Here is a 26,401-nt window from a genome sequence, read left to right as displayed (position 1 = left end):
CGTGGCGTCGCTAGCCGCATGTATCACCACCACGTGGTAGAGGCTTGAACATCGTCTGGTCAATGGTGGATGAAGTCCAAGCTTCCTTGCTTTTGGAGATATTGTTTATAAGCGCCATGGACCTCGACTCCTTGTTGATCCTCGGTCAATTCCGAAGCCAAGATTCAACACCATCATCATGAAGCCAATCACATCTACCTCTTTGCTGTTCCTGTTAGGGCTTGCCTCGTCGCTCGCCCAAGATACCACGCAACCATCGCCTGACACAGTGTCTCTGACTTCAGCATCAGGTGCGGCTTCAACGACTGGGATCAGCCCTGAAATCGAAAAGAATCGCGCCGAATGTTTCCAAGACTGCTACAGAAAGTACGGAAGCTTTCCTAGCTGCTCCCTTGGCAAGGACAAGTTCTTTGAGTGCTGGTGCGGCGAGGATGATTGGGTAGAGAGGGAAGAGGACTGTGTGTGGGATGTGTGTGGAGTTGATGCCTACAACAGTATGTGACAAATGCTCTAAAGTCAAGGTGATAGGAGGCTGACTGGTTGACAGGTTATGGCGACATACAAAGGAGCCTTTGCGCAAAGGTCGAAACTCCCTCGGGCAAGGCCTCTAAGACGGCGACTTTAGTAGGACTCTTGCATCCTGACATCCTGACATGTTGCAGAGAGCTAATCATCTATAGACCTCAACCGAAGAGCAGCCCACCCAGACCTCCGCTGGTTCTGAGACGACAAGCTCTGCTTCTACTCAAACGGACTCATCGACTTCCGAAACTGGCAGCAGTTCCACGTCTAGGACTGTTTCCAGTAATAGCTCCACTGCAACCCAAGAGGAGACAAGCCAAGCCACCCAAGAACCAAATGGCAGCGTGGCTGGCTTGACTTCTGGTGCCAAGGCAGGACTGGTTGTAGGCGTCACGTATCTTGTTTTGATGATTCTCTAGAGGCCGGATAGAACCCCAATATCCATAATACAGTGGATACATAGGATAATAGTACCCGCAAGCATAGAATCGCAAAATCACTCAGGATAGTCGTGTATAGATGTTGGATATTTCGCTTACAGACCGCTGTCTCGTTTCGTGGAGGTCTTGTGGGTGCTGCGATACTTCTCTGAGGCAAAACCTTCAAATCTCCGAGAATGAAGAAAAACATATTCAAATTTAGTCATCCTACAGCGCCTTTTGAAGTCCTTCATGTTTGACTACCCATCCATCGTCCTTGGGAAACCCTGGGGCATCTCCCTTGGAGCCATCCCACCCCTCCGCCATGTAAGCGACTATTAAAGTCGTCAGCTTCAGCATATCATAAAATCAACGAATGTCTTACCTGCTAGAAGGAAACCCGCGTTTCCGGGCATGAATGGCGGCGGCGTACCTCCATCACCACCTCGAATTGCGAACCCTAGGGTCCAAAGTCAGATACAAGTTACCCTCGAATAAAAGAGTCAAAGGATCACTTACCCGCATCATCAAACTTCCAATAGTCATAAGCCGTCAAATGGTAAATGGCTCGTTTCGGATTCCCAATTCTAGCCGAGTTGATAGCCAAGATAGGCCGTCCCCATCCTCGAATATTCTGGTCCGTCCAGACTTCCCAAACCTTGTCCGCCGTCCGACGAGCTACTTTCTCGTCAACTGCGGGTGTATCAGGGAGGATACCCTGAAGCATGATGAGGCTTCTGGGATCCCGGTTAAGAGCTGGGTCTTCCCACCACGAGGCGTTCAGGCCATCGTAAACAGCGTAAAGGCCGTTGATTTGGGTTGGTTTGGCGAGGTTCTTGGCTACTGTTGTCCAATGTTTGGGAACAGGGAGACCGAGTTTCTTCTTCCACTCGCGGGCAACGTCAAGTCCGTATCGCCAGTATGCTACTTCATAGGCCAGGTTGAGGGTAGCAGCAGCAGGTGTGTTCTCAGTAACACCGATGGAGCTGGAAAAGTCAGTTCTTTCGTCCCAAAATGTCTGATAGCGAGTACTCACGGAGGTCCAAGATCGTATTTGCCAGAAGATTTGTTGAACCATGCGTAGGACGCCATGTAGTCCGCACTAGCCTCGAGTATAGGATCCCATCTCTTCAGCGTCTTTCGAGTTGGCTGAGACTTGTATGCCAGCATGGCCATATACATAGGATGAGGCTGCTGCCACAACAGGTAGGCGTTAATACCACCGGGCGAGCTTCTGCCAGTGATGGTCTCTGTCATCTTGGGCCAGCGGGCTCCTTCCCAACCCATACCTGCAGCTCTTGCAAACGAGGTCGGCAGAAGCTTTTCATAAAGAGCGGGAAAAATGTTGTGGAAGAACTTGTCGCGACCCCATGAGACCCAGTGAGCGTTGTGCCAAACAACCATTTCCATGTGGAATTTGCCTATCAGGGTTAGAAACAATCAGTATTCAAGGCATACTTATACATACCATACCACCCGTTGTTCATCAATCCACTCTCCTGGGGAGACTCGCCAGTAGCTGCACTGTTAACGCGCACATGATACTGAGACGTGACGATTCGTCGTTGGAGCTCGGTTGCGTTGGGGTTGGTAGACGCAGTCAAATCGACAAAGCCGCCCTTCTTCCAATATTCGTGCCACTCAGCCGAGTTTCGCTTCTTGATTGTAGAAGGAAGATCAGGGACTTTCTTCTCAGGAGAGAAGTGTGCTGTGAAAGAGATTGTTGAACCGTCATCTGGAGACAGGATGTATCGGTGAGCTGTAATTGCGGCAGAGTCCTCGGACTCGAGTCTCTTTAGCTCAAGGGGCGTCTTGTTTGGCCAACGCAAGTTGACGTAGTACTTTGGACCCAAGTCGTGGTGGATGTGCGCCGTGTCCTTCTTGGAACCTCGGACCAGCTTTGTAGTGTGGTTCGCGGGGAAGTCGTAGACGCCAACAAAGACCTCATACTTGTACTTGGTGGTATGAATAGGCGGATAAGGAAAATCAAATTCGACCTTGAGCTTTCCAGAGTCAATGAGCTTCGACTCTATTTCAAATGTCACGGCGTCCGAGTCAAAGTCGCCCTGCGTCACGACTTTGACCTTTGTGCCATCTACCGTAAAGGTTGAGGTGATGACACCGCTCCAAAGGTCCAGCTCCTGATGGGTATTTGAGATCTTTTCAGCGGCTAGAGTGGCGTCTTTGTATCGAAGTCCAATACGACCCAGGTTGATTCGGTTTGGGTTTCCGATGAGCCACTGAGATACATCTGGCAGGTTGGGATCCGGAATGTCGTAGGAGACGTTGCGGCCATGCGTCAACTTTGGCACCCCAGTGTACGCATCAATTGGTCTATCGCCAGTCAGTACCATATCTCTGGGTTGCATTTGATGAAACGCACGCCTCTTCTGGTTCAGTGTCATTGTGCCATGCCCACACAGACATGGTGTTGAAAGGAAGGTATGTCTGCATGCCAGTGGTATCTACACCAAAGGCAAAGTTGCCATTGCCAACTTGGAGAGGGGTAGTCTCATTGTTGATGAGTTTGGTTCGAACGATGTTATTCTCTGTAACAATTCGTTTCCTTACGATGTCAGCTGTGTTTGACGTCAACAAAGGGGTGCTCACCTGTCAATGGCTCCGAGAGCCAATGTCGGCAACAAGAGCAAACAGAGTCTCTTCAAAGCCGCCATTTCTGCTACCATGCCTGAAAGCTTCACCTGCCGTCACTATTCCCGTGGCGGTCTGGCAATTTATCCTTAAGACCCCTGTCTCGCCGTCCCACTCAAAATCCGGGGTAAACCACGCCGAGCATTCACCACAACGGTGAACCCGGACACCAATACCCCGAAGGTTGACTTCGGTTCCCATGATCTCATGAAGATCTCGTCTGACAAAGCTGTGGGGGTCCAAGCTAAAAACCCGGGGTAGTTGTGTTTCCGCCAATTCGAGTGCTGCCCGCACTTTAGAAAGGTTGTGATCTGCGTGCATTTAGCCGACTGGGATCCTTCTGGTGATGGGGTTTGGGAATAGCCGGGTATTAAGGAATGGGGGCAATGGTTCAACTCGGGCTCTAACCGAGCTCGGTTGAAAGAGGATCGTGCTCGTTCATGCACCTCGTTCTCGTGGGATTGATGATTAGACATTGGTTAGGCGATCGGCCCAGAAAGTTCAAAGTTTGTGTATCTCCCCTGCTGCTGCAACTCTTGAGCTCTTATCGACAAACTGTCCGTGTTCATTTCGATTCCAGAAGGCACAGTCTGTAGAGTCTTGTCCGCCAACGGGAGAGAGTGCTCGATCAAGAAACGCACCATCCAGCCATCCAGTCGGTGCGTGTACTCAGCCGATAGTAGACAGACATTCTGGAAGGTGACTAGTCGCGAGATCTGATACTGTCAGTATTAGAAGTTGTCTCAAAAGTCGATATATACATACCATGGAGGTTGTGTTAGCCCAGTACTGCTTGAGCTCCATCAGAGCAGCAAAATTCGAGTTGAGATCCCTTCGAGCGTTTGCCAATTCATTCTCGTCGCCAAATAATAATGTGTGCAAGAGAACTGAAGAAGAAACCACCGCCATATGGCCAACCGTCGGGTAAACGGCCTCGCAGCCTTCAGACTCTCGAGCCGTGCGAAGAAGCGCGCTGTAAGCCGATGCATGATGCTTGCAGCGAGAGACGCAATTTTGTCCAAATTCAGTAACAGAGTTTCGAGCCTCGAGGTACCGAAAGTAGAGAAGCGTTGAGTAATGATGGTAGCCCAAGTGAAGTCCAACAAACGGCCCTCCGGTCCCCTTTGTCTGATGAAGGCGAAAGTTTTGATCCGTCTCCTTGGCGTCGGTGGGAAGCATCTTTTCCCAGAGATCCAGCTTCTGAGACAGTTCAGCTGCTGTGCGGTCAAGTTCCCAGCCATCGAAACATCCCTGGGCACTTTGTCGGTTGAGATCTTGTATCGGACCAAAGTGCTGAACGAGAGAGATCATGTGTGCCCAGAGTCCTGGCTTCCAGGTGCCTTCATGCCTGGTTAGGTGTTGGGGCAGCGAATGAAAGACACTCTCATCCATGGGTAGATCAATGTTGCCACCGAGATCCTTGATCTGACGAGGGAGTCCGATACCAGCCGAAGACCAACGGTCGGCCATGAATAGTGACCACCAGACTCTCCTTTCAATCTCACGCTCCACTATCGAGCCTGTTGATGTCGGGGAATTAAGACGCATGATCTGTGCCATGCTATTTCCAATGCCTAAAAGCTATCAGCGACCACAAGTGTGAGTTGGGTGGATGACATACGAAAGTACAAGGCCTCTGATGAAGGATTCCCATGACTTGCACATAGGTTCGCAATGAGTATGCAAGTCTGGATATTCTCGAGGCAAATGTTTTCTAGGTCGGCTTGAAGTAGGCGCTTCGATTCATCAAGGAGCGATAACTCCATATTCTGGACTTGATAGTCTGCCGAAAACCTGCAGCCCATACTGCAGAGGGAAAGAAGTAAGGCTCTATTGATAGTTCCATCGCGTACACTGTCTCGGATAGTAGGTAGATGGAAGATACTGTGAGGTCGATCATGGATCTTGAGCAGGTAATATTCGACAAGTTCCTGGGCCAGTGAAGGTGTGAGCTCGGGTGTCGGTGAAGACACAGACTCCTGGGGCGGGCTCAGTTGAGCTTGGATTGGCGGCTTGGGGAGGATGTTGGTAGAATCGCGAGTTGCTCCGCGAATCCCGCACCTCAACTGTCTCTTCTCGCATGTCACGCACGCTTCACCGGCACCTCGGCGGATGCACCGGCGTTTCGCCTCCCGGCATTGCTTACATGCCGTGGGTGGCTTCATGCTTCGATCTGCTGAGGTAAGAGGGCATAAGGCAAAGATGTATGATTGACAATGATCCACACACAACTGAGGAGTGGCCTGGGGCTTCTCGAGAACCTCGGTGAAGTTCATGGCGGGGGGCAGGGATCGGGTTTGGGCGCTTGTGAGTGGTTGATAAGCCGTGATCGGCATTGTCCCCGCGTGGAGGGATTGGCTACCCTACACATCCAAGCCAAACACATGGGACAAGATAGCAACAAGAAATCCAATAAACACAATCGTTGGACTAACTATTCTCAGATACTATCGCTTTAATACGAAAATCTCTTCTTAGTAACGGTAGTTTGCTGATGGTCTTTGGGATATAGTTGTGAGCAGATGGCCGGCACATCTCATTCGACTACGACTCTCGGTCTCATTTGAGAATTTAGTCAAAAGTTGTTCGTGGAGTCGTCAACTCTAATCAATAAGCTTCACTTCTGAACTACCTTGACTGCTAATCCTCAATTCCGTAGAACTCGACTTCGGAAATCATAGTCCTCGCCGGAATGGTGACACAAATCGGGAACCCTCCATAGTCAGGATCCTCGTTGGGCATCATGACGACGCTACCACCCCTTGTCTCATCACCATTCAGCATCCTGACCGTTCTCAATGTTCCAACCTCTTCGTCAGAAACCGTCTTCTCGTTAAACTTCAAAATCCCAGTGAAAGTTGCCTTTGGGTTAAGCGAGCGCGCTCTGACCTGGAAGCCCTTGCCGATGAGCAGAAACTTGCCATTGCCCTTGTGAATGACTATGCCTGAGCCTGTGCCAGGTTTTCCAAAAACGAAACATCTCTCGATGATGATTTCAAAACCTCCCCATTGACGGATGACGGCTTTGCTCGGATCAGACCCATCTTCGTTCAGCTCGTCAAAGCAAAAGCCCACCGAGTCTTCACCTCGGCGCTGCGACTCAAGCAGGACAGCAGAAACAGACTTGAGTAAGCCATAGTGCTTCGTCCATGCTGTAACTTCCTCTCCCTCGAGAGTGTCGATACCGAATGGCGAGACGCCCATAGCTGCATATGAGCCGTACGCGATCCAGATTCTTCTAACGCCGTAGTCGTCTCGCCGCTGCTCAGGGATGAAGAGTGGTTGATTTCGGTGACGGTACTTGGCACAAGTCGAGTTATAGTCGGTCAAGTAACAGTCTGGTGCAATAAAGTCGAGGTTTGGGGCGAATGTCTGCCAGATGTCGAGGACGTTGCTCGTGCCTCCTCCGGAGGGATATTCACCAGGTGCTCCGCCACCGCCGACGATTACTGGAAAGTCGTTGTCCGAGTCCTCCCCGGCGTAGTTGAGCCAGACATTGGTGTAGTAAGGAATGGAGTACACCGCCTTGCCAATGCCGGTGACGTGGTTCAAGTACTTGGCATAGTGGTAAGCCATGAATAGCTCGTCTGTCTGTGGGCTCTTTCCAAAGACTGCCTCCCAGTCAGAGTTCTTAGTATCGGCAGCCCGACTCTTGAAGGCAGAAAGGCTCCTCTTGAGATCTGGGCGGAGATTATCCCAGTCTTTGGTTAGAAGCTCGACCAACTCGTCAGGCACAGGCTCTGAGAACTTGTTGTTGGCAGCGTCAGAGCCATCTCGGGAGTCTCCCAAAAGACCCGTTTCATTCTCGACTTGAACCATCAAAACAGTGGAATGAGCCTCGTCAATCTCCTTAATGTGCGCCATTAACTTCTGAAAGGCCTTTCCGTCGGCCTCAGGGGCTTCTTTGTGGAAAATCGACAGCACGTCCCCTGTTTGGAGAACGCCGCCAGCCTTTCGTAGTTTTGCTCGAGGGAAGCGTTTTGGGTTGGTCTTGACCCAACCTGGAACATAGGTTGATAGTCCTGGGAGATATCATTAGCCCTGGACACCTTGCAAAAAGAACACTGATTGCTTACCATTCTTGAACGAGCCAAACCACAGCAGAACTAGGTGTAGCCCGTGCTTCCTGGCACCCAAAATCACCTTGTCCAGCTCTTCAAAGTCAAAAGTCCCTTCGACTGGCTCAATCATTTCCCAAGTGACACAACCCAAGACGGTGTTGATGTTCATATCGGCCAACTTCTGCCACACAGTGTCCATGTACTCGGCGCTCGTCATGGACGAGTTTTGCAGCTCAGCCGCCCGCATGAGAAAGGGCTTGCCCCTTACGACAAGTTGTTTCGACGCCTTGGTGGCGACGAGGTGAGGAATTTGCACCATCGTCATTGGTGCGGTTGAGTCGGATTGTGTCGAGAGGTGTAGAGTCCAGAGCACATGAAAGAAGAAATGAGGGGGCTTGTTCTTTAAAACATTGGCATGGGTCTCACAGGGCTCTGCGCCATGACGTGTCCCGACATGCTGGTCTCACCGGCTAAAGATCATCAAAGCAGACATGGGAAGCTGTGCATGATGTCGGGTTTCGTTTGTTGTAATTGGCCATCATGAAACAAATTCCGAAAGACAGTGGATAACGTGGTTGAAGCGGCATCGGTAAGCTGAATGCTACGAAAGAGGAGACATGACGAGAGCTATTTATCCGCACCACTAACATCTCGTAGTTAACATGTCATGAGACCTCGAAGCCGAATAATGACAGTTGATCCGTAAAATCATTCCTGCAAGGCCGGGAATGACGCCGTATGATTGGGTGATAAGCCGTATCAACAGCTTCGGCCCGCAGATGGCTCGACATGATTGGCAACAAGCGCGAGACATTGCTCAGTCACCGGCAATCGACAGCCTGCCAAGAGGCTCAAGCGGAAGCAATTGCTACCCTAGCCAAGAACACTCAAGGACGAACCGTCCGCCCTCCATAGTGCGCTTGGAGTCTCACACCCTCACCGAGCTCATCTCAACCCTGGATTGTCTCCAGACGGCGGGGGTGGCTCCGGATCCGGAAATGGACCAACATGAGTGGCTCTTAACCCGGAGTTACTCCTCATCCCCGGACTTCCCCTCGTGTTCTTGTTTATTGGCATGGGGATCATACGACGTGATTGAACTTTGTAGACAGTCTTTACACCAAGTCCGACTATAAAAGAACAAAATGCGACCTTGAGCCAAGCTTTAAACTCACACGCAATTGCAATTCTCCCAATACTTCATCGCCTGCTTGTTTACTCTCGAAACATGCCGTCTTTGGCCCCAAGGTCTTACCAGCTCCTCGTGGGCGTATTCGCCTCGCTGGGAGCATTTCTCTTTGGATATGATCTCGGTGTCATAGCTGCCGTCGTCGCCTCCGAGACTTTCAAGTCCCAATTCGACCCCAACACATCGGAAGAGGGTCTTGTTGTCAGCATGTTCACAGCCGGTGCCTTCTTCGGAGCAGGCGCTGGCGGTACCCTGGGTGATCGCATCGGTCGACGAGGAACAATCGTTGTCGGAGCCGTCGTGTTTCTCCTCGGTGGAGGTCTCCAGACCGGAGCTCGGAATATTCACTTCTTATGGACTGGACGATTCATCTCCGGCTTGGGAGTTGGAGTACTCTGCATGATTGTTCCTCTTTATCAAGCAGAACTCGCACACCCACATATCCGAGGCCGTATCACAGCTCTGCAGCAACTCATGATCGGCGTCGGAGCTTTCGTCGCAACATGGGTCGGCTGGGGTTGTTTTGTCAACCTCGGTGCTTCTAGTGCTCAGTGGCGGGTTCCTCTGGCGATCCAAAATATTCCTGCGATAGTCCTTGCGGCACTGACCTACTTGTTTCCCGAAAGTCCTAGGTAATTGATTTTGAAAACATTCAACGACGATCAACGTAACTGACTGGCGTGTAGATGGCTCGCCGACAAGGGCAAGGATGAAGAAACCCTTCACACACTTGCAAGGCTACATGCAAACGGTAACGTCGAGGATCCCTTTGTCATGGCCGAATACGACGAAATCAGAAACTCGATTCAGTACGAGCATCAACACGCAGCCAAGTCGTACAAGGAACTGTTCAAGTCACGAAGCGCCTTCCGCCGTCTCTTCCTCTGCTGCGCCATTCAGGCCTCCGTCCAGATGACAGGCGTCTCGGCAATCCAGTATTACTCTCCCACTATTTTCAAGCAGATCGGTATTGCTACGGACGACACTCTCAAGTATCAAGGTATCAGCAACGGATTAGCCATCGTCGCCCAGGCCTGTGCCATGTTGTTGATTGATCGCACTGGACGCCGATGGCCGCTTATCGGAGGAAACCTCTTCAACTCGGTCACTTTCATCATTGCGTCTATTCTTCTTGCCCAGTTCCCTCCAGGAGCATCCAATAACTTGAGCGCGCAATGGGGGTTCATCGTCATCACTTGGCTATACAACTTCTCTTTCTCATCTACTTGCGGCCCGCTCAGTTGGATTATCCCTGCCGAGGTGTTTGATACAAACACACGCGCCAAGGGTGTCAGTATCGCCACAATAGCCTCCTTTGCGTTTAACACCATGATTATGAGTAACCAGTACCATATATCAAAGTGCTTAGACCGTTAACCTTCTCCAGGGACAAGTTACACCCAAGGCTATGGAATCAATTGGTTACAGATTTTACTTCCTCTTTGTTGTCTGCAACGTCACCAATGCCCTGTTCTTCTGGGTATTCCTCCCAGAGACAGCTCGCAGACCCCTCGAGCAGATGAACGAGATCTTTTCAAGCAAGAGTTGGATTGCCATCGGCAAGAGTGCTTCCTATAGGGGTGCCACGACCGATGTCGAGAGCCATGTTGATAAGACCGAGGTGACTCACGAGGCCGAGAAGAGACAGAACTGAAGTGCTGAGATATCTGGATTGGTGCGGTTGTAGTTATGGAGTGACTTACCAGGCCTAGGTACTATATGAAGGTTTGGTGGGGGTGGTTCGATTATAACAAGGCTGATGTTTCAAATCTTGGCACAAATCGACTCAGAGTGTGATCCATGGTGTGAATATTATTGCGATGCACAATGTCATGAGCTTATTGATTTCTTGATACTTAGGTTTCCTAATATGGGGCACCCTAGGTCACATATTCATGACAGTCTGAAATAGGCAAGGCAAAGCGCTGGGGCTATTTCCCGTGAGGTATATCTAACCTGACCGCCTTTTGTAAAAGTCGTTAAAGTCATATGAAATCAGCAAGCTACCCAGGGCCCTGGCCTAAACTTGGCGAGCTACTAGGCCTGCCGTTCTTGTTCTCCTACTGAAGGGTTATAGAGAATCCTTGAGGAGCAGGAACCCCGAGGTTGACTTGGGATAGGCCTTGGAAGAGACAGAAAAGAATCATTTTGTAACTGAGGGGTGCCCCAGACCACGGCAACTTGGAACGGCAAGTAACAAGTCGATCCACGGAAAAGACGGACATGAAGATCGTCAGGTGTTTCCTCGGCGACACTTCGCCATAACCATGGCCCGAAGAACAAGGAACAAAGACCCATTTAGCCTGCCTCGTGCCAAAATATGCAAGGAATAAGAACTCTAAACTGCGGAGGTGCGCGGAGAATGCGGGGGATAGTGCGCTTTTCGGGTTCGGCGCCGCGGACCGATGACGATGACTTCGGCGCCGAAGGCCGCTTTAGAAGGTGATCTACTTGCTTGACGGTTTATTAAAGCTTCGGTTTGGCCGGCGAGTTGGTCGTTATCGATATATGCGCCAAGGCTTTTCGAAACAAACTCTATTATCTATTGTTTGACATAGCCTCCACCATGTTGGGCCATTCTCTCGCCCTAGCTTTGGCGACTACTACGCTACCGGGACTTGTTTCAGCGGCCCCTAGTGGTAACGACGCCCCCGTTGTAACACTTCAGAATGGCTCCTACTATGGCATTCACAACTCTGCGTACAACCAAGAGTACTTCTTGGGCATGCCATATGCGCAACCACCCCTCAAGGATCTACGCTTCAGACATCCCCACTCCTTGAACACAACCTGGGATGGACTCCGTAATGCAACGGAGTATCAGTCCAAATGTTATCAGTATGGATATCCGACAGGACCACTCACAGGAGGCTCTGACGATTGTCTGCACCTGAACGTCATCCGCCCCTCAGGAGTCGCAAATGAGAAGCTTCCTGTACTTGTCTGGATCCATGGTGGTGGTCTTGTTGGTGGTTTCAGTGGTGATCCTGGCAATAACCTTACTTACCTTGTTGACGAGTCTGTTAAGATGGGATCACCCATTGTTGCCGTCTCGATCAACTACCGCCTGGCTGCCTGGGGATATCTATGGAGCAAGGCAATCAAGGAGGCAGGCGAGGGTAACAACGGCTTTCGAGATCAAAGACTCGCCCTGCAGTGGATTCAGGAAAACATCGCAGCATTTGGTGGCGATCCTGAGAAGGTGACCATCTGGGGCCAGAGCGGAGGTGCTCGTGGTGTTGCCTCTCAGTTGACAGCCTACGGCGGCAGAGATGACGGCCTTTTCAGGGCAGCCATTCTCGAAAGTGCCACGGGATTCCACACAGGCTTCCGTGAGGAGACTGTCAAAGATGCTCTTGACTGGGACAAGGGATATGCTCAACTACTCAAGCTGACGAGATGTGAATCAGCCAAGGATTCTCTACAGTGTCTCCGAGAGGTTCCGTCTCTCGAGTTGGCTGAGAAGATTGGAAATATCACTTTCCCAGTCTATCTCGACATTGTCGACGGCGACTTTATCCAAGATGACCGCTCTGAGCTGGTTCGACAAGGGAAATTTGCCCATGTACCCGTCATCAACGGCGCTGCAACCGATGATGGCGATTTCTTTGCTCAAAAGGGAATCAACACGACAACAGAGTGGGAGGCTTATCTGCGCAAAGAAGGGGCCAGCAACAGCACAATTGAAGCCATCTCTGCCTTGTACCCGGACATTCCCCGCGTCGGTCTCCCTGCTACTTTTGAAGGACGCCCAATAGGCGAGTTGGCATCATATGGTGCTCAGTGGAAGCGTGCATTGGCCTTCGGTGGCGACAGAGCCATGCATGCACCGAGAAGAGCCTGGGTCAAGACCTGGGCTGCTGTAAACCTCTCCGCTTACAGCTACCGCTTCGACGTTGTGTCTGGAGATCGTAACCCAGTCCAAGGAGCAGGCCACTCAGTTGACCTCCCCTTTGTCTTCCGCAACACCGAGCGTCTAGCACAGTTGAACGCAACAGAGCCAGTTCCCGGTTCCTTCAAAGCCTTGGCAGTCTCGATCTCGAGGAAGTGGATCAGCTTCACGGCAAACCTCGACCCCAACTTTAAGGGGATGCAGGGTGAAAAGTGGCCGGTGTACGAGGAGGAGGGAGGAAAGAATCTCGTATTCCACATCAATGATACTTCTTTGGCTCATCTGGAGGAGGACACTTATCGGACGGAACAGCTCGAGTATTTGAATAAGAAGTTGTGGAAGACTGGCCTGGAGGAGGGAAAATGAAGAGGCGGGCAGTGGTAGACTTACATTACATAAGAGTCTAAAAAATACAAGAATTGATGCGTTAATATGTATGAATCACCCTGTGTCTGCGTAACAGAACAAATCAAGATCAAGTGTGTGCCAGACCCAAACAGCATCTGCCCTGCCACTCACAAAGTACGTTCTGGCTTGCACGACCCAGGACGGCTGTGTCACTACTTCTCCAGTCAATTTACGTACTTTTTCTTACAATTTGTCGTATAAAGGACCTCGGAACCCGAAGCTTGTGCTGATCCCGCCAAGAATGCGTCATGTGCAAGTTGAACTACTAGCACTGACAGGATTAATAGAAATACTGCATGGCTGCGTCGCGTCTCTTTCAAGTCTAGTTCTTTCCACATTTCGTTTAAATGGTTTAGCAATGGCTATCGGTAGGCTTGACACAACCTCATCCTTCCAGCAAAGCTGACCCACCGTTTACAGTCAACGACTTGATCTCTCCACACGAGGAATATCCTCCAGCGGCCGACTTGCGCACAATCGTAGCCGAGCGTCCAATCCCAGTGCTTCTTCAAGATACGGTGGATCTCATCTCGCTCACCAACGACGAGGCGAGAAAACAGGCCCTTGGCATCCTAGACGACTTGAACGCTGCTCTCGCTGAGAATTATTTGAATGCTCTTGAACGATGCTTCTTTTCCGAGCAGGCGTATTGGAAAGATACGCTAGCTCTGACTTACCACCTGCGCACATTCTTTGATCCCCGCGTCATTGCGGCCAATCTTTTAGAAACACGCAGGCTCAGGGGTATTAATGGTCGCTTGGAACTTGATGCCGCTGCCTTCACTCCTACTACGCCGACTCTTGTGCGTATCACTTGACCGAAACAGGTCCAGAATATCACATGGCTGACCAAGTTTTCCCATCCACAGCAATTCATAGACGCCTCGATTTCTTTCGAGACCAAGTCTCCAAGCGCTTGGTGCAGCGGACGCGTCCTTCTCCTCCCTGTCAAAAACGATGACAAAACTCTGGAGTGGAAGATCTGGGTCCTCAGCACCAAGCTGGAGAATCTTGACTTGCATCTGGAGGATGAGTCTCTCCTTGAGCTCCCAGGCAGGAAGGTGGATAATCTCGACCAGTTCGAGACTGATGTTTTTATCATTGGAGGTGGAAATGCGTAGGTTGCTAACCAACTCCGCTTGGCCTGTTGACTAAACACATCATCTTAGTGCCGTGGCTTTGGCAGCTCGTCTCAAAGCCCTTGGCGTAGAGAGCTTCATTTGTGAGAAGAATGGGCGAGTTGGCGATAACTGGGCTCGCCGTTACGACAACCTGCGATTTCACCTTCCAACTTCCGTTTGCGAGCTTCCCTACACGAGTATGTAGTCTGTTCTTCCTGCAACAGAATGCTTCGTATAGTGAAGAGCAGATACTGACCCCGTAAACCGCGTTTAGATTATCCAAATGAATTGCACTCACCGCATTTGCTGACCAAGGATGAACTGGCACAACACGTTCAGCGATATGTTGCATCTTTCCACCTCAACTTCATCACCTCGGCCAAAATCGAGTGAACTGTCTATAATCAGTCAATCAAACGGTGGACTGTCAAATTCCAGACTCCTAGTGGACCACATATAGCAGTCTCGAAGCACCTAGTGCAAGCCACTGGGGTTCGCTCCCAAAAGCCACATCGACCGCTTGTCATTGATGAAGGTATCTATAAGGGTATTAGTATCCACTCGGTGGCCTTCAAAAATGGCAACGAGTTGAAGAATCGAGGTGTCAAGGTGAGAGACACCCCTCGTGTTTAGGTTGGCATGCATTAAAGCTTGTTCCATAGTCGGTTCTCATCATAGGTTCAGGCAATTCGGCATTCGACATTGTTTCAGATTGCCATGCAGCCGGGCTCAAGACCACCATGGTAGCCCGATCACCAACCTACATCATCCCTTTTGAACATGTCTGCCACGAAGCCAGCTTCGGAGTATACGAGCACGGCGTTGAAGCAGCCGACAGACTTTTCATGACGCTGCCAACCATGGTTCAAGGTCAGCTAACTCAGGGCCTTTTGCAGAAGTTTGCTTCTGAAGAGCCGGATCGTTATGCGCCCCTGGCTGCAGCAGGCTTTCCAGTCATTGACAGTACAGATCCATCTCAGCTGATTCTTTCAAATCTTCTTGAGAGATCCCATAGCCACTATCTTGATTTGGGCGACACTGAACTCATTGTGGATAAAAAGGTTGGCATCAAGGCTGGGGTTGAGCCCGTTGCTTTCGCCACAAATGGTCTTGACCTCTCAGACAATAGCATTCTGGAAGCAGATGCTATCATATGGTGCACAGGATTCGCGGACCAAGACGTACGAAACGTCGCAGAAGAGATCCTTGGAGGCCATGGTGTGTCCACCACCCCTGAAGACCTTGATGAGGACAAGAATCTGCTTGGTCCAAGGGACATTGCGTCTCGCCTCGACGCTACATGGGGCATCGACTCGGAGGGCGAGATTCGTGGAATGTGGAAGCGTCATCTGCGTCTTGAAAACTATTGGGTCATGGGAGGAGCAACTCAGTATCATCGCTGGCACTCGCGAACTCTGGCGTTGCAAATCAAGGCGGCTCTCGAGGGCATCCTGCCACCTGCTTATCGTGAGACGCGAGGTTTATGACGTTCAGGCAGTCTCCGGGGCACCACATGAAACCCCTCATTACGACTGATGCATTGCTCGCCCTTAATCCTTTTGGGTTGACCTCCTTGGCGGTGCACTCTTCGTCTTATGTATTTACACATATCCTTATTTACACGATTGGCACATTATGATAGGTGGAATTTGGGATAGCAATGAAGATGCTCGAAGCCTAAGAGTGATATTTTGAGACACTGATCATAGCAAAGTCTCGCATGAAAAGAAGTGCGAAATTGCAATCACATGAAATGGAAATGCGCTGGATGGGGGATAATAGTGATGGGTGCCCTGCCATCCACCCCCTTTATTAGCAGTGTCCTTTATTCTGCGTCTAAGCCTTTTCTACGTGTAGCGATTACCATTAATACACGAGTGAAAATCAGTATACTTAATTGGCATTATGATGTGTGATGCTGGGGTTGCCGAGCGATTCCTGTGACATGAACCTAGAAGGCAAAGTATCAAGCAAACCTCGTTCCGTTCGATGAGTCCATTGGCCCCATTGGCGAGTAAAGCAACCCGTTTGTCGTTTCCCATTGTTCCCAGGACGGGCGCAAGTTTGCAGAGTCGGGAAGCAGCAAGGTTTATCATCCGCATGGTAGAACTCCCCGGCATCGAATCCTCGCTACAATGGTTGCTCAACAACCATCATCTTCCGTAGTATAGTGGTCAGTATGCAAGCTTGTCACGCTTGAGACCCGGGTTCAATTCCCGGCGGGAGAGATCGCCAGCACCTTCAAGGTGCGATTCCTTTTTTTGCAATTTTTCCTGGTTGGCATGAAGTTGTCAACCTACCTATCTGACCATCCCATAACACCCCCTGTCACTCATATTTCTTTTTACCTTGTCTTCCGTATAACTCTCCATCATCTCACTGCAAACTGATCTAACGAACCAGTCGTTATCACGATAAAAAGGTGGAAAACACCACGAAGCGGATCTCCGGGCTCAATGCGGTAAGCCTCGACGTCTCCGGGCGGGGACGGTAGATTCCGATCATATGACCTGCCGGCTGTCAATAACAGTGGGGACGGGGTTTTATCCCATCGCCTTGGGCTTATCTTTACCCCGCAAACGGCTTCTTGATGCGTTCCACACGGAATCGCGGAGAATTACAATGATAGAGTTGGTGGAAGCGGATTGGCTCCGATTGGAGTTGAGACTCTGGCTTGCGTTCTGGATAATGACTACAAATGAAGAGTCAAGTCCTGTTTAACCTCCCAGTTCTTCATCATCTGTCTTTCTTATCTTTATACCACCCGTCTTAGATACCCCTAGTCATACACACTTACATCCTCCTTGCTCATCAACTCAAACACCACATCAACAATGGAACGGTTCGATGTCGCTGTTGTCGGCCTAGGCGCTCTGGGAAGCGCGGCGGCATACCACGCTGCCCTCAAAGGCGCCAAGGTCATCGGTTTCGAGCAGTTCGAGTTTGGCCATGTTCGCGGAGCTTCCAGTGATACTTCTCGTATCGTCAGAACTTCATACGGAGAGCCCGAGTATGTGGCACTCGCTCGATCCGCTTACAAGGACTGGGCCGACCTTGAGCGAAGAACTGGCCAGGAACTGTTGACCATCACCGGTGGCATCATCTTCTTTCCTCCAAACACTGGTCACAAGATGTTCGACATCGAGGGATATACAAAGAGTCTCGACCTTAATGGAGTTACTTATGAGCTTCTCTCCGCTCAAGAATCGAACAAGCGCTGGCCTCAGTTCAAAGTCCCCGAAAACGTCCAGGCTGTCTACACTCCTGACTCTGGTATTGCCCACGCCTCAAAGTCAGTATCGGCCATGCAGTTCTTGGCTCGCCAACATGGTGCCGTCCTCAAGGAGAGAACTCCAGTTGACCGTGTCACACCTGATGGCGCTGGCACTGGTGTTGTCATTGAGACGCCTAAGGGCAAATTCCATGCCAAAAAAGTTATCCTTGCAACTGATGCCTGGACAAACAAGCTCCTGAAGCCCCTCAAGGCCGAGATACCCCTTGATGTGATGCAGGAGCAGGTGACCTATTTCAGACCAAAGGACTCAGATCTGCGAAACTTCGAGCAAGACAAGTTCCCTGTTTGGATCTGGGGCGGCATTCCCAGCTTCTACGGATTCCCCAGCTACGGCGAGCCAACCATCAAGGCTGGTCGGGACACCTCATACAACCGTATGACTCCCGAAGAGCGCACCTACATCCCCTCGCCAGAGCTGTCCAAGGAGCTCCAGGACTTTATGAGCAACACGATACCAGACAAGGGTGAGCCCCTGCGTACGGTGACCTGCCAGTACACCATCACACCGGACCGCCAGTTCATCATCAGCCCGTTGGAGAAGCACAAGGATGTCATTGTAGCCTTGGGTGCTGCGCATGGATTCAAGTTTGCGCCCGCAATTGGTCGTGCTGCTGCTGAGCTGGCGATTGATGGAAAGTCTACGAATGACCTGTCTCTCTTTGGAGTTCCGAAGGTGGCTGCGCCAAGCAGCAAGCTGTAGAGACAGGGGAGAAATGGAGGAGAATGAGGTCCAGTCGAGCGTTCAGTGTATTAAAAAGTATCTAAATAAAACACGTTGAAACAACCGCTTATACCATTATATACCTCGCAGAGAAGAGTCCTTCATTCCCAGACCAAACCACTAAAGTTTCATTAGAGGAGTGATCTTCCGTATGACATATGTCATATATCTCTTGTCAGCTCATATGTGAGGGGGGCATACTGAGCTTTAAATGTCTTGAAGACAAGTATGTTGTGCTTCAGAAAAAGCCAATATGTCAGTCAGACTTAAGCCTACAACATTCCTCCATGTTTTCAAATGTTTCTTTTTACAAATGACATGGTTCAAGGTCAAGGTAAGCCAGAATGTCTGGGGGGGCGAGCCATTCCCCAGAAGGACACTGAGACAAGGCGCTCAAGTATCGTTTGGAGAGCCGGAGTTCCTCAAGCACATGCGAAGTAGGACCTAGACATGGCTCACCCGAGCTGAAAACCAAAGAATGCCAGCACTCAGCCCTGGCAGACAGTGGAATGTAAGAGCATGTCTTTCCCTGCGTACCGATGCTAATGACAATGTCGCGGATCGCACCGCTTCCCCGCCCCAGAGTTCCACGGCATTGGAAATGCTGTGAGTCAAATCCAACGGCTGATTTCTCCCAAATTCGCGATACATTCGCATCCTGCAGCATACATAGTCTAGAGAACATACAGGCACATCACGGTTGGGTTGCCCTCGTTAACGTTAAGAGTCATGTCTTGGACTTATCTAACGGAGACAGTCCAGACTGGCCTATCTTGCTTATGCTCTCATACAGAGAGCTTCGTTTGCAATGCACCGTAATGCAACGCCAGCTCCTCTCAAGACTGAAACGAGCGTACGACGATGAAAGGGGTCGCGTTTATTAAACACTTCGTTCGAAGGGAGACTCTCTGAGTCATATGAGAGTTGAAGGTATCGTCTGTATGCAGTAAGACGAATCTACGACCATAAAAGACCAAGGTCCTCCCCAAAGATCCCCCTCGAGCAAGTCCCAAGTCGATCCAGACAACTACACCCTCACTCTGATTACACCCATATCCACTTCTATACTCTCGTTCAACAATGCAATTCTTTGATATGATCATCGCTGGACTCGCTGTTGCCTCTGTTCAGGCCATTGCAGTCCCCGGACTCCCTGTCGCAGGCCTCTTCGCCCGTCAAGACCATCCTCCCGAGTCTCCTTGTCTTCATCCCGGAGGCAAGAAAAAGTGTCAGATTGATGTATGGCTCAGGCCTTTTTCTCGGTGACTTGTTTACTAACCATTCCCCAAGTGCGCCAGCAAGAATGCCGACTTTTGGTCCTGCGCTCCGTATGTTGCCCAGGCTCTATAAGCATATGTTATTCTGACACTTGTTAGTACTTGCGTCTGTCACTTCATCTCTACCACGGCTCTGCCGCCTACTGCTACGCCCACTGTGCCACCGGCTCAGACGTCGGACCAGCCAACAGCGGTCCCGACGCCCAGTGGGTAAGCTACATTTCCCAGGATGCACGGAACTCGTTGTGTGGCAATGCACATGCTCGGTACAAATGTGTTGCAAGGACAACTAGACTCCTACACTATCAGATCTATCTCACCGGTAGCTGCCAGTCAATTGAAAACTGCCCCTCAGTTTGTCTCCGTCCTCGGCTTTGATGTTGTTTGCGTCCAGAGTGACTTCCATGCCCCACCGCCAGCTTTCAAAAAGGTGCCTCCTCTGTCTCTAGCACCAGGGCCAATGATCGATCAGTCTCCTTCATGGGCTTCCTTGGCTTCACTCTCGTTGCCGTTGGTTTCGGGGTTGATGGACATGACTCCTATACGACCAATAGGAACTGTCTGTAAAGAATAATTAACATCAAGTTGCAAGGCGGGAGGACATCATAGAGCTTACGTCTATGTGGAAAAAGCCAATGACGAGGGAACCAGGGGCAAATGAGTCCCACGGCTTAAATGACCGAAACCTCGGGTCGCCCAACAGAAACTCCCGTCCGCGGTTTGTTTGAAGCTATCGATGATTAGCCAAGTATCTGCTATGCATCATCCTGGGAAATACATACCAGTAGGTCATCGTCCCGTTGGCCTTCATTTCTCATCTTCGCGTCCACTATCCTCTCTCCACCAGGCCCGTCGATCAATATTGAGCGTTTGGGACCTTCATATGTGTCAAGCACGTAATCCGCATCCCCAATGAACATGTTCTTTGACGGGTCCGTGTAAAGAAACTCGATGCAGGGCGTGCATAGACTGTTCGTGTAGATGACAATCTCAGTCAATTGGGAGAGGAGTTCTCCGCGTGGGCCACCAAACATGATGGTTTCCAAGGGCCATGGTATTGCACCATCGGTGACATAGTCATCTGGATGGTTGAGGAAAATATGTTCGGGTGGTAAGTCGGGCTTCCAGGCATATTCCTCGGGATCAAAACCTCTGTCGACGATGTTCTCGCTTTCCTTGACGTTTCTGCTCAGAGAGACGAGTTTGAGTGCCTAAGGGTAAATAGGGGTGAGTCTCAACCAAGTTGAGTCATGGAAAGAGGCTCAACTCACATCAAACTCCGCCTTGACGGCTGATATCCGTTTTCCTGGTCCTCCCAGGCGCCACCTGGGGACGTTGTCCGGCTCACCCACCCAGTGAGACATGGTACCGTCGGCAGTCAACACAGCAACGGCTCGGAATCCTTGCCTTTCCACGGCCAACTGCCACCCCGAGATGGTGTATGGGGATTCGTGTCGACCATCCGAAAAGCGAATCTTGACCTCTTGGTCGGTGTGGATGTAACCCAGGCTGTTGATTTTCCCATTCGGCTTGACGAACCGGAAGCCCGAGACGAAAGAGCGACCGCTCATGCGCACAAACGACACCCAGAGGTGGCGAACGCGGAGGCGTGGTCCGAAACGGACAATCCGAGCAAACAAAGGCCTACATCCCACATAGAATAGCTCATACTCTGTACAGAGGTTGATACCAGCAGTGAGCCACTCGAGCTCTTTCCAGTCGCTTGTATGCTTATTCTTCTTTATCCGGCCGTTCTTGGATGTGTCGAAAGCTGTCAGAAGACGGGCCCCTTTGCAGACTGTGTCAGAGACCTGGTTCTGCAGACTCTCCAGTTCCAAAGCCAGACTCCAAATGCGCTGTCGGTCGGCCAGGCGGGGCTTTATGTACCGCAGTGCCAGGTAAAGTTTCTGCCAAGAGTCGGGGCGGGATCGCAAGGTTTCGAAGATGTGATGGAACTCGTGTCCCCGCCAGAACCTAGACGCCCAGAAGGTTTCTGACAGGTGTAAATTAGCAAAAACGGGCGACGCTCGCCGTAGCCTTCTGACATCTTGACGAGGAAGCTCGACGAGGATGGCTTGCAGGAGTTCATTTGGGAGATGGTGAAACACATCTCCATCCGCCTTAATCGGACTGTCTCGGATCGGGATGTCAATGAGCATGTGTTCCGGGATGTTGGCGGATTTGAACAGTTTCTGGATCGAACACATCGTGTAAGGATCATTGCCGTACCCGTGAATGCCGGGGCCGATGTGGGTTAGCAGGGGAGGGCTCTCGTTGTAAGGCATTCTGATAACGATTCCGCCATAGTCATGGCCCCAGTCGAGGATATCTTCGCCATGAATCGGCATCGAGAAGCACAGCGAAAAGATGAGTTGAACATCAGGTTGGAAAAGGATCGTGATGATGTCCCAACAAGCCGCATGAAAGACAAATCCCCAAACACGAGGAGGCGAGTCGCCCTGTCGCGATCCGCCCTTGTGGAATCTGTACCGAAACTCCACGCGTGCACTCTCGTTGAAGTCCACGTCGTCGTATCGCCTATTAGATTCAGCTGGTAGATATTTTCTCCCGGAACCCTCGAATCTACCAACGCCGGAAAGCGTGGCTTCGTAAATGTTGACGCCCGACACATATACTGGGCAGATAATGTTAGCCCCATGAGCGGCGAACCGGGGAGGATGTACCTACTAGCACGATACTCTCTCCTCCATGTGGGCTTGACGGACTTTTCGAGCCAGCTACCGCAGAGAGCGCAACACAACATTGCGCAGGCACAGCTAGGCAGAATCGCCGAGGTTGGTAGGAGATGTTAAAGGAAAGACTCATTCAACCTCTCCCTCTCCGGGGCATCTCTTTGGCACAGTGGGTCCCCTGCATTGGTCACTGCCCGAACACTGCAAGAGCACTGCAATCGTGTAGCATCCATATTAACCACCACTCTGTTTGTTTGTAGGTCATTGCATTGTTTGCAGGGAAAACCTCCCTTTGTCTTATTGCAATCACTGCTACCTTATTTATAGCATGCAAACTTGGCTGCACAATCGAGTCGGGTGGCAATTTGTGATCCCGCAACTTTGCCAGCCTGTGTAGGCCCTTCTTCCAGGTCTCCATTACAATGATTGTCAGGGGCTGATCACTACCTAAGTCATAATTTTGTTATAATTAAGAGATAATTTAAGAAGATATTATGCTGATTTTCATCATAAATATAAATCCGACAATCTGAAGCAAGTCATACGTCACACTGTCATGAAACCCCCCTTCACCCGGGTAGGTATGCAGTGGGCAAACGGGGTCAAATTTTGAATAATCTGTATTAATTGAGGAGAAACGGCCCATAAGATCATTTGAATGCACATAGCCCTTAACATCACGAGTGCCTGCCCAATCCTTCGCTACCTGGGTATACGGCATGCGCAAAGATCACCAACCTATGAACCCTCATACCATTTCCACGCCCAGAACGAAGCCAGCTGGCATATTTTCAGCTTCAAAAATACAAATTCCCTCGTGAAACACCTTGATCATGACGGCTGTAAGCGCGTGGTGGTTCCCCCAAACGGATCTTGAGGCAACAGGTTGTCAGGATCAAAGTCATATCCCAAGAACTCCGTGTAGCTGTCAAATTGCGACGGTGCCGGTGTATACTCGGTTGGCTGGTGAAATTGTAAGGATGAGCGATCACTCATTATCGCTGCTCCGAGGACGATTGGCTGTGTGCCCGATTGATCTGTAGAATGGGCTTGAGACGAGTGGGCTGCCGAGGTACCAGCTGAGCTTGGTAAACAGTTGAACGATGCTTCTCTAGAAGCCGGCTCTTGATTTCGTTCTGTCGCTGGTGGCTCTTGAGTCTGCTCCTCGGGAGTTGCAGCATCAATGTCTGGCGTGGATTGACCGGTTGGTAGGCCAGTTTGCGACGTCATGCTCGGCATCACCGTATCGAAGGCGTTCCAGACCGAGGTGGATATCATCTCAAAAAGCCTCCTCTCAGGTATCTGAGGATTGAACTGGAACTCGGGCATGTTGCGAAGACGGTCGCTCACTTCGCGGATAACTCGGTCGGGGACCTCGCGTCGGATGAAGCTCCGGTATTGTGCTCGAACCTCGGGGGTCATCGAGGCTTCCAACGTTTGCAAGTCGCAATCTAGAGATCTGTCAGCACTTCAAAATCACGGAATATGCATTGGTATAGCTCAACTTACAGGGAGATGGGATCTTCTCGTGCTCGGGGAACAGGATCTTGTACATGTGCTCCCATTTGACCTCTTCCGTCGCGTTCTTTATTCCTTTTCTGCACTTTAAACGCTCCTTCATCTCAGCGTCAATCCCTATCATCTCGCAAGGTTCGTTGACTTTGCAGGGGACAGCTTCGCGGCGATGATCCTTAAGCAACTTTTCGGTCGTAAATGTGCTGAAGCACCGGTCGCAATGAACGGGTACCTTGTGCCTTCGATAAATGTGCTCCCTATTGTATCCCAGTTAGTCAAGCTCGAAATGGGTTCAAATGTTTAGGGACGCACTTGATCCTGTGGACACTTGGCCAGCCCTTCTTCTCACAGCATGGCCACTTCTTGTTGGGATACCCCTTCACGAACGGGCAAGCGAGGTTCGGGACCAATTCTGCCGGCGTGATCTCTGTCTTTCGACGTTTGTCCTTATCACCGTCGTTTCCTCTACCGGGGCCGGTTGCTCCGTCGCCGTCTTCGCGTCCCCTCTTCTTCCCGGCACCACGGCCACCTGATCCTCCCCCACCACCATCACCATTCCCACCACCACCAAAGTCGGGCGAATCGTTACCAGAGGACTGTCCAGGGGAACACGATCTCATCCACTCGATGACTTTGGCCAGTACAAGCGATGCGATACGGTCCTTCAATGTAATTGCGGCTGCCAAAAGAGCAGGGTCCAGTGATGTCGCATCAAAGGCCTCATGGAAAGACTCGTCCGTCTCATGTGAAACCTCCGACATGGACTCATCCGCATCGCTCGAGTCAATCTCATCCAGAAGGTCGAGTTCAGGATGGTCTGCAACAGAGGTACCGGGTGTATCCTGGTCCATCTGGTCCTTGGAGCAGATGGAGTCGATAGATGTCATGTTGTCAGTCTCCGGAGACGACGGCGTGTCTCGAACTTGTCCATTTCGCGGGATCGAGAGGTATCCATTATCGGTTTGTTCGCTCGAGCTTTGCGGTCGCAAGGAAGCGACATCGTGGTGGGAGCATCCAGCCTCCGAGCCCTGTTCGTCGATGGTGCTCAAGCCTGACTTGCTGGCAGTCTCGATCTTGTCCTCTGGGCACTCGTCAGGGTCTGGAAGGTCTTCAGGCTCCTCGTCAATTGATACACCCTCTTTGTACAACTCCGGCATGCGGTTCTTGTGGATGCGACGTTGTTGGGCCACCCATCCTGCGGCAGTTACTTGATCTGACACTGAATGATCCAGACAGGCTATCCAGGAAGAGATTGGACGCGGGGGTGTCGCAGTGTTGGATCTTTGCACGGGGATAATGGGAAGAGGATAGTCTTCTAGGTCGTGTTCCCGATTAAGGCGGTGTGAGTCTCGACTATTATTGACGGAGGAAGAAGGCATCATGTATGGGTGCTTCCTCGACACAGACGCCCGCGTGGCTTGTGAGCTAGTCCTGCCAAGGGCCTCCCAGTTGCTGGTCGCTGACGAGATGGTTGATGAAGGTCTGGTCCAACTGAAGATGGACTCTGCGATGGAGTTTTGGACAGTGTCGTTAGATGCCCTTCGTATGGGTAGGTCACGCTCTGAGGGGTTGTCTGTAGTAGCCGAGAAGAAGCCACTGTCGCATGGACCGCTTCCTACCGAGAGTGGTTGAAAGGAGTTTGTAGATGTTTGTGGGTGGCTCTGTTGAGCTGTCAGTGGCCATGATACATCACCTATGGTGTGTAAGTATATGCTCACATATAGGTCCTCGGCTGGTTCTTCGCTGTCGTCTTGGACGTTGTCTGGAGTGTCGGGTCGTGAATCTGAGAGGGTCAGCGAGAACAACGAAGCAAGCGCGGACAAACTTACTCGACATTTCCAAGTCGTTTGAATCAGACTGCAGCGCTGTTGTCGATTTGTTTGCAGATCCGTATTGAGTGCCGATACCCGTGTCCGTCGACTCTGGGTTGTATGAGAAGTGGCCAACTGGAGCCGACGTGACTCTTCGCTCACGGCGTGTAACGCTCCTTAACGATGTTTTGTATCCCTTCAACCTATCTGGCAATTGCCAAATACTCTGTGATTTTTTTGTTGGTGTCTCAGCCCTAAGAAGGGGCATGCTCTCTGTCTGTTGTAACCCGAGGGACAACGGTCGCTCGGACCCAAGTTGAGGAAGGGTTTGCTGCCCTTGTGTAACGTTTGTGGCCCGGTACTCAGGAGGGGGATCTTGAAGCAGCTTTGCATCTAGTTTCGCAAGTCGGTCCTCTTCATCGGGAACAGGAGCGACCTCTCGACGGAAGCCAGTCATCTTTTCTTTGAGCGGATCCGACATCCAGCGCACCATGCCCAGCTCCTTGGTATATGAATGGAATAAACCGGGAGGCTTAAACTGGTGAAAGTATTTCCTTCCTTTGTCCTTGATGCGACCCCCTAAGGATCGAGGCGTCTTGGACTCGCACTGCGCAAGTTGCTGGACCGACCGGCGGTCAGCGGCACTGGGGATAGGCATAGTGGACGTAGCCTTTTGCGCCTCTTGACGTTTTGCGCTTCGCTTCGCTGGGCGGAGGCGTGGCAGCGCGTAATTGTTCGGCGCAAACTATAAGTCGAACAATAGCGAGACTTGAAGAGGATGAAGAAAAACAGTCCCGGGCGGTTGGACGCAGATTGATGCTGTCA

At 50.9% G+C, this 26,401-nt stretch overlaps 11 protein-coding genes across 11 annotated transcripts; 6 read left to right on the top strand and 5 right to left on the bottom strand.

Moving 5' to 3' along the window:
• Positions 1-178: 178 nt before the first annotated feature.
• Positions 179-941, top strand: NECHADRAFT_76022 (uncharacterized protein; the record flags this gene model as incomplete). Its single annotated transcript, XM_003046325.1, has 3 exons — positions 179-494; positions 548-624; positions 681-941. The coding sequence occupies 3 exons, from the start codon at positions 179-181 to the stop codon at positions 939-941; spliced, it is 654 nt and encodes a 217-aa protein (XP_003046371.1).
• A 228-nt stretch (positions 942-1,169) lies between these two features.
• On the bottom strand, positions 1,170-3,346 carry NECHADRAFT_90709 (uncharacterized protein; the record flags this gene model as incomplete). Its single annotated transcript, XM_003045753.1, has 5 exons — positions 1,170-1,276; positions 1,375-1,401; positions 1,461-1,927; positions 1,978-2,362; positions 2,410-3,346. The coding sequence occupies 5 exons, from the start codon at positions 3,344-3,346 to the stop codon at positions 1,170-1,172; spliced, it is 1,923 nt and encodes a 640-aa protein (XP_003045799.1).
• A 726-nt stretch (positions 3,347-4,072) lies between these two features.
• On the bottom strand, positions 4,073-5,359 carry NECHADRAFT_33588 (uncharacterized protein; the record flags this gene model as incomplete). The annotated part of the gene is made up of 3 exons (XM_003045752.1): positions 4,073-4,309; positions 4,359-5,167; positions 5,215-5,359. The coding sequence occupies 3 exons, from the start codon at positions 5,357-5,359 to the stop codon at positions 4,073-4,075; spliced, it is 1,191 nt and encodes a 396-aa protein (XP_003045798.1).
• An 874-nt stretch (positions 5,360-6,233) lies between these two features.
• NECHADRAFT_34237 (uncharacterized protein) lies at positions 6,234-7,973 on the bottom strand (the record flags this gene model as incomplete). The annotated part of the gene is made up of 2 exons (XM_003045751.1): positions 6,234-7,594; positions 7,670-7,973. The coding sequence occupies 2 exons, from the start codon at positions 7,971-7,973 to the stop codon at positions 6,234-6,236; spliced, it is 1,665 nt and encodes a 554-aa protein (XP_003045797.1).
• A 909-nt stretch (positions 7,974-8,882) lies between these two features.
• On the top strand, positions 8,883-10,497 carry NECHADRAFT_33989 (uncharacterized protein; the record flags this gene model as incomplete). The annotated part of the gene is made up of 3 exons (XM_003046324.1): positions 8,883-9,475; positions 9,530-10,182; positions 10,238-10,497. 3 exons carry the CDS (start codon positions 8,883-8,885, stop codon positions 10,495-10,497), a joined length of 1,506 nt encoding a protein of 501 aa, XP_003046370.1.
• Positions 10,498-11,248: 751 nt separating this feature from the next.
• On the top strand, positions 11,249-13,101 carry NECHADRAFT_90706 (uncharacterized protein; the record flags this gene model as incomplete). The annotated part of the gene is made up of 2 exons (XM_003046323.1): positions 11,249-11,285; positions 11,471-13,101. The coding sequence occupies 2 exons, from the start codon at positions 11,249-11,251 to the stop codon at positions 13,099-13,101; spliced, it is 1,668 nt and encodes a 555-aa protein (XP_003046369.1).
• Positions 13,102-13,501: 400 nt separating this feature from the next.
• On the top strand, positions 13,502-15,751 carry NECHADRAFT_76016 (uncharacterized protein; the record flags this gene model as incomplete). The annotated part of the gene is made up of 6 exons (XM_003046322.1): positions 13,502-13,511; positions 13,564-13,946; positions 13,977-14,260; positions 14,313-14,461; positions 14,728-14,873; positions 14,927-15,751. The coding sequence occupies 6 exons, from the start codon at positions 13,502-13,504 to the stop codon at positions 15,749-15,751; spliced, it is 1,797 nt and encodes a 598-aa protein (XP_003046368.1).
• Positions 15,752-17,098: 1,347 nt separating this feature from the next.
• NECHADRAFT_32871 (uncharacterized protein) lies at positions 17,099-18,259 on the top strand (the record flags this gene model as incomplete). Its single annotated transcript, XM_003046321.1, has 1 exon — positions 17,099-18,259. One exon carries the CDS (start codon positions 17,099-17,101, stop codon positions 18,257-18,259), a length of 1,161 nt encoding a protein of 386 aa, XP_003046367.1.
• Positions 18,260-19,360: 1,101 nt separating this feature from the next.
• Positions 19,361-19,771, top strand: NECHADRAFT_76014 (uncharacterized protein; the record flags this gene model as incomplete). Its single annotated transcript, XM_003046320.1, has 3 exons — positions 19,361-19,519; positions 19,571-19,608; positions 19,657-19,771. 3 exons carry the CDS (start codon positions 19,361-19,363, stop codon positions 19,769-19,771), a joined length of 312 nt encoding a protein of 103 aa, XP_003046366.1.
• A 35-nt stretch (positions 19,772-19,806) lies between these two features.
• On the bottom strand, positions 19,807-22,321 carry NECHADRAFT_99093 (uncharacterized protein; the record flags this gene model as incomplete). The annotated part of the gene is made up of 6 exons (XM_003045750.1): positions 19,807-20,118; positions 20,174-20,287; positions 20,340-20,768; positions 20,829-21,201; positions 21,262-22,192; positions 22,246-22,321. The coding sequence occupies 6 exons, from the start codon at positions 22,319-22,321 to the stop codon at positions 20,026-20,028; spliced, it is 2,016 nt and encodes a 671-aa protein (XP_003045796.1). The 3' UTR covers positions 19,807-20,025.
• Positions 22,322-23,081: 760 nt separating this feature from the next.
• On the bottom strand, positions 23,082-26,234 carry NECHADRAFT_76012 (uncharacterized protein; the record flags this gene model as incomplete). The annotated part of the gene is made up of 5 exons (XM_003045749.1): positions 23,082-23,701; positions 23,760-24,022; positions 24,078-25,426; positions 25,484-25,548; positions 25,595-26,234. 5 exons carry the CDS (start codon positions 26,232-26,234, stop codon positions 23,082-23,084), a joined length of 2,937 nt encoding a protein of 978 aa, XP_003045795.1.
• Between the last annotated feature and the right edge of the window lie 167 nt (positions 26,235-26,401).

Source organism: Fusarium vanettenii, assembly GCF_000151355.1.
Source record: "Fusarium vanettenii 77-13-4 chromosome 2 genomic scaffold NECHAsca_18_chr2_1_0, whole genome shotgun sequence".
Taxonomy (NCBI): Eukaryota; Fungi; Ascomycota; class Sordariomycetes; order Hypocreales; family Nectriaceae; genus Fusarium; species Fusarium vanettenii.
The sequence above is the reverse complement of the archived record's forward strand: the minus strand, read 5'-3'. Positions and strand labels throughout refer to the sequence as shown.